Below are 8,581 nucleotides of genomic sequence, written 5' to 3'. Positions count from 1 at the left end.
TATAATGCAACAGTATCTGTTTGTTAGAAAGCACAGGCTAAAGAAATTTTCAGCAAGGCAAATGAGTAGGATATGAAAATTACAAAATGGTATTACCGTGGATGCAGATGATGTAAGTGCAGGAGAGGTCCTCATACCCTCCCTATTTGGTGAGGGAGTTTTTGCTGCAAGTGCCTGTTTTAGATCCTGTAATTCTTGCCTTTGCGATCTGCATATAGCAGAAAGCTTTTCATACTTTGAAGTGATTTCAGCTTTGGCTATGTTTGCTTCCTTCAACTGCCCTTTCAGTTTCTCCACCTCAGCTTCTAATGTTTCTTCCCTTTCAGACTTAAGTCCAGGACTGAGCTTAGCAGTATCAAATTCTGCAACAAAAGTGTTAAAAGCATGATCCTGAAACGTAGCTGTATTGTCTATATTTGACAATCCCCTCTCATTCATCTGACCTTTATCCTTAAAAAAGTTCAATTCGAAATCCTTGGATGATGCAGTGTCAGGCTTGTGTGACTTTCCATGTACACTGCTTTTTACTGAATGAGTTGGTGCGTTGGCCACTTTGTTAGTACCAACATTTTTGGGTAACTGATCATTCTCTGGATGAACTCTATCATCCTTTAATGTGTTATTGTTACTAGATGGTTCTTCATCAAATACAGGTTTACTCTTTTCCTTGGAAACGATTGAATCATTTGCATGCTGAGTGGACCAGAAAGCACCAAGCTGCCCCCCATTTCCACCACCCCTAGAAGCAACAGATGCCTGGACCGATGGTTTGGATTCTACAGATGAAGGCGGGGGAGGTGGATTCCTGCTAGGTGCTGGGTGTGATTTGTTAGTGGACATTGAAGAACCTGCCAAAAATTAGCTACAAATAAATCCTTCATATTTGGGATAAAATTAATCATTTACTAAGAGCTTCTAGACTCTAGTTACAATGCACATCAAGTGCCACAATTTGAGTATTCTGAGATGACAAAACTAGAGACTCAATCAATTAGTTAGTAAAAAATGTATCACCTTCCGGATGGTTGGAAGCAGGCAACTCAGGTGGCCTGTCAGGCAATGACTTCTGTAAAGTAATAGGTAGCTGCTCATTAACACGAAACCAGACCTGTAACCATAGTAGAACATCAACGTCAGTAATTGATTGCCCTAAATTGAGTACCTATGAATGCAGTTGATGGATGATCTAAGACCAACCTAAATTGATGGAGATGAATGGCCAATCAAGCAAAGCTTGCCTGCGTGATATCTGGTCTGTCATCTGGTCTAGCTTGAAGCATGTCTCTGATTAAATCCGTGACTGATGAACTGTATCTAGGCAAATCAGGAATGCGGTAGTTTCCATTTAAGACTTGGAGCTTTGATTCCCCGTCAAAAGCACTTTTGAAATAGCATATGCGAAAAAGGAGACACCCTAGTGCCTAACATAATCAATGATAATACGATTCGTTAACTAGCTACAACTAGGGAGGAAAATGCATTTATCATCAAAGACGTGAAAAATTTTGGGCTCGCATTACTTACCCATATGTCCACTTTCTCGTTGATGACTTCTCTAAGGAACAGATCCCACATCTAAAATGCATACAGAAATGTAAATTCATATCACTCATTCTATAAATTTATAACCTAGTTTAGAGGAACACATCTTAGCTTACCTCAGGGGCCCTGTAGGCAGGGGTTGTGTACTTCCTGATATTGTCTTCCTCGATTCCCATTTCTTCTGGCTTCTCAAAACGCTTGTGATTGGTGGAAGTGCTTCCAAAGTCACACAACTTCCATAAACCATCTGAACCTAATAAAAGATTCTCTGCTTTCAAGTCTCTGGAAAATCAAAGAATAATTTTATTAAAGTAATATAATAAAAACAAGACCATGTGACTGTTAATTGCATGGATATAAATCTGTGGTGCTCAATATCTAGCATTTAGAAGATAGACTGACAACAAAAAGATTCTTTATAGAATATTTTACAGCAGAAAATCAAAATGAACAAAAGCTTCATATTTTGCAAATGGTTTAGTACAGAAATATTTTCAGAAAAGGAAATAGAATAATACAAAGAGATATTTACGACAATTATACAATTTTACTAGCTAGTGTTGTTACCGGTGAGCAATAGGTGGGAACTGGCAGTGCATAGCAAAAACTGCATTACATACATCCCTGAAGATTAAGAGAACCTGGTTCTCATCAAAATAACCTGCTCCTCGGCTTTCCAGCACACTAACAAGAGACTTCTCGCAATATTCCATTACAAGAAATGCCTCTTTTGTCCTACCCATATCAAATATTGTATGAGCATGAAGTGTGACTACATTGGGATGTCCTACCAGTGACTTCATCACAGATATCTCCTTCTTTGCCAATGCAAGTGATTCATCATCATTGCATATGATGTGCTTCAACGCATATTGCTTTGACATATGGAAAGCATCACGTGCTAAGTAAACACAAGAGAACCCTCCTTCTGCGATGGCCTTCTGGACATTTATCTTAAGATTGCCGACATCTATAACTCGGCCTTCAAGGCCAGCTGCCTCCTTGTGTGTAAATGGGTTAAATCTCCACATTGTTTTATGGAAAGCTAATTAGGGTTGCTGCACATGGAATTAAATGACACATATTTAATAACTCTTGCTATTAAATATATAAGATTTCATTTCCACTAAGCATGTCAGTTGTTGCTACTGTAATATCTACTATGTGATTTCATGTACACACCACTAGATCTAAGTTATACAGTGTTAAAAAACAAATAAGAAAGTTCCACGGATCATATTCATCATAATTCAACATCTTTAAAAGTATACCAATAAGCATCAGACCCAGATCAAAACTACTTCCATTTAATAAATAACAACATGAACTAAAATAGTTAAGAATAGTTTAAATAATTCAACTCTTGAAATGACTCGTAAAACTGAAAGAACCACTCCAATAGGATCCAACACCGAGGTAATGTATCACCGTTAAATTCTCAATCATAACCGACATGTCTAAAGAGATCCAATAACAACACAACGGCAATAATCACTTCACAAATACCAATAAGAAGAAATCAGAAACGAAAGTGAACACCCTACCTTAGGAAGAAAATTTTCCACTGATTGCTCTTAAGAGATCCTTCAATCCAAAATTCAGCACAAATCGAATAGTAGCATCACGCCTTCGATCTGCACCGAATTCAAACACCAACCAAACAGCTACAAAGATCGCGCAACTGAAAATGAAAAATAATAATACAAAATTCAGAAAGAAAATCACAACGCAAATCCCACAAAAACAAACCAGAATTTATTAATGTTCCAACAAAGATAACAGAAACTTTACGAAATTCAGTATCAAATCTCGAGGTGCTACCTGTTGCAGGTAGACTGAGGGATCGAGAAAGCTCGTTGGGGAGACGAATCGAATCTAGAAGTCCGCCATAAACGCAACGGATTGGGCTTCACCTGCTGCTTTATCTTGAGATTTACCAAAGTGAGAAGAAAGGAAGCGTGAGGGAATATATAGTGCGCGAAGGAAGATCTGGACCGTCAAGATGCGAAGGAACGCAGGTCCCGTAAATTTAGTGGTGATAGATGAGGGTGCAGGATGGGCGTGAGTTCAGTGGAAGAGAGATCATTGTAGTGGAGAATATGGGAAGAGTTGTTTCCCGCTATGTATGGAAAGTGGGGATTTTTACGGAAATAGAGTGGTTAAACTGTTAAAGTGTCGTTTTATTCACTTGATCTGGATACGACGCGGTGACGGCCTGACGGGTGAGACGTCGTTCCAAATTGAATTTACAAATTATATTTATGGGTATATGTATCTTGTGTCCTAAATTATATTTATGAGACGTCGTACATATTTAATTATCTTTAATTTTATTATTCTTTTAAAATTATTAAATTTTATTTTTATTATTCCATCTTTCTATATCACACATTGTCATCTTCTCTAACAATTCCCTGCATACAATCCAAGATTATTGCACCGCCACAGTTGTATTATATTTCGTTGTTCTCTTTTGCTTTCTATTTTCTTATTGTGCTTCCTCGTTCTCTTTATTTAGTTGCAATCAATTATTACCATATATTTTTATCTCAACTCTCAATTTTATTTATTATTTTAATCTATAATTCGTTGATTTAATATGAAAATATTTCGTGTTCTTGTCAATGTCATTGATGAGTTTATCATTGAGTGTTATTTCTAGTAATCTGCCTTATGCTTATACCACACTTCAACTTGATTTTTCAGCGCTTCTCTTCTTATTGTATTTTCTTCTTGATTTATCCCATCCTCAATCATCCTTTCAGTTATGGATATTTCATCCTTAAACATCTTTATCTTCTCATCAATGTTTCCAAATTATCTTTGTTGCACACTTTCAAAACTTCTTTCATATTTGCTAATTTCTTCTCAATTGTGTCCCCTCCTACCTTCCTCCATTCTTGTGCAAACATTTTCTTGAACTGGGAGTGTGTCAATTATGCGTCCAAAGACCTAAATGATTTCAGTCCCTAATTCTTCTTCTCCTTTTCTAACAAAAGAGGAACATGATCTGATTTTGAGCACTTTAAAGCCCTTACCTTCAAGTTTGAGCATTGTTGAAACAGCTCCAGATCCAAACAGAACCTGTCAATCTTACTTGCACTTCTTCCGTTCCTCCAAGTGTATTTTCTTCCTCCCATTGAAATCTCCATCATTTCCATCTCTTGGATCTATTGATTAAATTCTCTTATACCTGTCATATTTCTCCTGCCACTATTTCTCTCTGTTGGGTGCATAACTTCATTAAAGTCACCGAATGCTAGCACTAGTAGGTTGTATTGATTTTTTACATTCACTATCTCCTCCCATACTATCCTCCTATCAGCTACATCATTAGGTGCATAAACAACACATATCAGAATTTTGTCAATGACTCCTAAAATACCTCCTACCAAGCAAATCCACCTCATTTCTTTGATTGTCCTTTCCATCCTAAAAAAAATTTTCTCCCATACACAAATTATACTCCCACTGTTTTGATCCGCATCCACCATATTTCATACAAATTCAATGTTCCCATAACCTTTTTATCTCATATTCTTTTATGATGTTAGCTTTTCTCTCAACTAAACCCAAGAATCTCACTTCATTTTTCATAACTAGTTCTTTTATCACTCCCATCTTTCCTGCTCTTTTTACCCCTCTACATTTCTAGAGCAAAATCATTTAACTTGTTTGGAAGTAACACCTATCTCACTGCGTTCTTCTTTCGTAGACCCCTTTTTCTTTTTTTTTTGAATAGTCGCCAATGTCCTGCCTTACATCTTCATCTATCTTTTTCAAATATTTTTGTACGTCTTCATCAATCATTGTTGATAAGCCCAAACTTTTCCCAACAAGCCATGTCTTATTTGCTTCTGACTCCAGATCATCATCCGTGCCATCCTTTGTTGTGTTTTCTTCCCATATGAACTCCCTATCGTCAACCTTCTTTTCCTTCTTTTTATTCTTTGTTTTCGTTGTCTTCTTAATCTTTCTCCTTCGACCTTGCCCCAGTTTCTTGATTTGTTTCTTTGTCTTTCTAAGTTTGCACCTCACACTACTCACCTCCCTCTCTTCCTTGTTCTCATATGAAGGTACTACCTCCACTTCTCCCTTCTCAAATTCTGGTGGCTCTAACGGACCTGATATTGAATCCTCCAGATATACACTCTTTTGTTGTACGTTGTTGTTTTCTTGAGCTAAATTCACTTCTTCACTAAAAGTTTCCACCTCCTTGTCATCAGTCCATGTCTTGTTTTTAATTATTTCTCCTTTACTTGGCCCACTCTTCAAACCCACAAAAGATTCTTTCATAATTTCAATAGTTAACTTATCATCCTCCCAAGTGTTTGTCTTGGATTCACAAGTCCAGTCACCTTCCATATTATTCTTACCTACATCCACCTAGGTCCCATCAAATTTATTAGCCACATTCAATTTATGTAGGTCAAATTTTGAATTATCGACGTTTACATTTTTTTGTAATGGTATCCAGCTCAGCCCTAGCCCTTCCAACTTCCTTACCGCTGTTACACCACAGCCCGCCGCCTTCTTTAATCTTCATATGATCATCTCTTCTTGTAACAAAATCCTGCATCTGCTTCATTCTTGGCTCTTTATCCACCACATTATGGTTATGATATATATTCATTCCCCCTATTTCCTTCACAAAAAGCAAGAACTCATTTTCTTCCACCACTGTAGTTAATCTCACCTGAATGGTAGGACCAAAACTTGTGTCTACCAAAATATTGAAGGAGTTAAATTGGCGCTCTTGATTATCCTCAACCTTAATAACTGCTCCCCACACTACACCAATCTTGATCATGTTGTCATGATTCCATGCATGTAGCGACAATTCGTACACCTCCATCCATACTCTTCTTGATGCATTTACTTCCATCGGACTCCATCTCCTAACATCAACGAAGTGATTCAAGAGAAATGGTGACCATTTTGCAACTAGCATATTCTCCATCGTATTGAACGTCATCAATAACTTGAATGAACCGACCATGTTCACATAAAAAATGTCGCACCAATCTTTCATAACACCCCGCCTTGGTCTCTTCAAAATTTATGGGAACAATTGCTTCACTAGTTAGACTTCTCTTCATTATATATGCCATCTCTCTATTAGTCTCAAGCATAACTTTAGAGTTTTTGAATAGGTACAATTGATTGTCATCTCTCATGTTCAAACCCCCGTGGCTTCTTTTCCATGAACAACAGCATCTCTAAACAATCTCCCATCACACTTTCTACTTTGTGAAAATTTAGGTTGTTTATCTTCCATTCTCTTGGCTTCCTACGCATTATGTCCTTCTTCCATCTTGTTCTCCATTTTTCCCATCTCCTTCCTCTTATACTTTGCCTTGGACAAACTTAGCCTACATCCCCATACTTTCCATCCATCAATCTTCTATATCACCTTAATCGCCTCGGTTATTTTCTCAAACTTAACAAACACAAACTTTAATGGGTTTGAGTTCCTTTTTTTTAATAGGAAAACATCAATTACTTTTGTTTTTCTCCCAAAGATTCTCCACAACCACTCTACGGTAGTGTTCGGTGGAAGGTTCTCTGCAAAAACCGTTATTGCTCCTTTCTCTAGAGTCTTTCCATCAAACGGTCTATTCTTCTTGACATATGGTATCCTCTTATCTAGACCAGTGAAGCGTGTGGTTGGTTGTAGTGTTTTTCAATGACTTATAGGATTTCTTACTGTGTGCCACTCACCACTCCCCACCCCCTCACCTTCTCTCTTGTTTTCTCTCTACTCTCTCATTGAGATATGAGATATAAATAACAACATAACAGTGATGCGATGCCTCTGGCGAAGACAGTCACAGGTTCAAGTTTAACAATTATGTTCACAAACCCTTCTGCTGCTGTGCGAGCTTTCAAGGTAGTCCTTGCGCATAGTTATGCTCATGCTCACCGAAGATCTGCTCTTGTACCACTTAAGGAGAAAGGGCTGATCATAAGACCTAAGATTTGGTTTGTGAAGGTTGTCACAACTCTTTTTGTTTGGTCAAACTCATTTGATAGATTTTTTGGTTATTTTAGTGATCATTTAACTCCTCCACTTGCATTAGAGGTTATCAAATGGCTGAACAATCCCACCTTGCTTTTGAAGTTCTTTCACTTTAGTAAGAAAATGTTGAACATATCTCACACATATTTGACTTATGATGTGCTATTAAGATCCCTTTGTCAAGCAGGCCTTCATAATTCAGCAACATTAATATATAATTAAATGAAATCTGATGAAAAATTGCATGAGAGTAAGCTGTTAGGATTTTCGGTTTCTTCTTATACACTGACAAACAAATTTGATATGTTAAGGGAATTACTTGTTAAATCTCATTCTAATAAGGCACCTGTGAATGCAATTGTTTATAATAGCTTGTTGAATGTATTGGTAAATCAAAAGAAATTAGATGATGCTGTTTGTTTACTTCTGGGGCTTATGAGATTGCAACTTTCATCTAGAGACCTTCATCTTCAACATTGTAATATGAGGTTTGTGCTGGAGAAATCAATGAAGATTTTTAAATTGCATCTTCAAGTCTAACACAATTCTTCAAAAGTTGAACCTAAAATGAAGGAACTCAATCTCATTAAGTGATTTACTTCAAAGTTTTTCTAATAGACGTAGAAAGTATAGAAGAGATAGAATTCGAACTTAATTTGTAAAACTCTTTACAAGCAATTGCACAATCAAAAATCAAGCTCCTCACATTCCATTAGGTTGGTTATAATATATAAGTAGATCCAACCTCTTCGTTGACTCTTACATCTGTAATTAAAACTTAGACTAGTGAACACAACTCGATATGGTATTTAATAGATGTGATGCATTGTAAACAATTGCGGTAAAAAACAGTTGTACTGCCAGGTTAGATAAAAAAAATAATTTTGAGTAAGAACAATCATCAAATGATCAAAAAAATAAGAGTATGACTATATCAATAAAAGATTAAAAATACTATAAATTATACCTCAAAATAATTAATTTTCATAAAAAAAGAAGAATATATTTTTAGTTTATGAA

The 8,581-nt window shown here is 36.5% G+C and overlaps 1 protein-coding gene across 1 annotated transcript in view; it reads right to left on the bottom strand.

Annotated features, from left to right (window-relative positions):
- The window catches only part of LOC107613244 (probable serine/threonine-protein kinase DDB_G0280111), a 4,765-nt gene extending 1,182 nt beyond the window's left edge, over positions 1-3,583 (bottom strand). Inside the window, exons 1-8 of the mRNA XM_021109606.1 lie at positions 3,364-3,583; positions 3,087-3,223; positions 2,110-2,600; positions 1,659-1,824; positions 1,525-1,575; positions 1,239-1,421; positions 1,015-1,108; positions 97-851 (exon numbers count right to left, since the gene is read on the bottom strand). Coding sequence (XP_020965265.1) covers positions 97-851; positions 1,015-1,108; positions 1,239-1,421; positions 1,525-1,575; positions 1,659-1,824; positions 2,110-2,573 — 1,713 coding nt within the window. The 5' untranslated portion in view covers positions 2,574-2,600; positions 3,087-3,223; positions 3,364-3,583. The remainder of the gene's footprint in view (positions 1-96; positions 852-1,014; positions 1,109-1,238; positions 1,422-1,524; positions 1,576-1,658; positions 1,825-2,109; positions 2,601-3,086; positions 3,224-3,363) is intronic.

This window comes from Arachis ipaensis, chromosome B08, assembly GCF_000816755.2.
Source record: "Arachis ipaensis cultivar K30076 chromosome B08, Araip1.1, whole genome shotgun sequence".
NCBI lineage: Eukaryota > Viridiplantae > Streptophyta > Magnoliopsida > Fabales > Fabaceae > Arachis > Arachis ipaensis.
The sequence above is the reverse complement of the archived record's forward strand: the minus strand, read 5'-3'. Positions and strand labels throughout refer to the sequence as shown.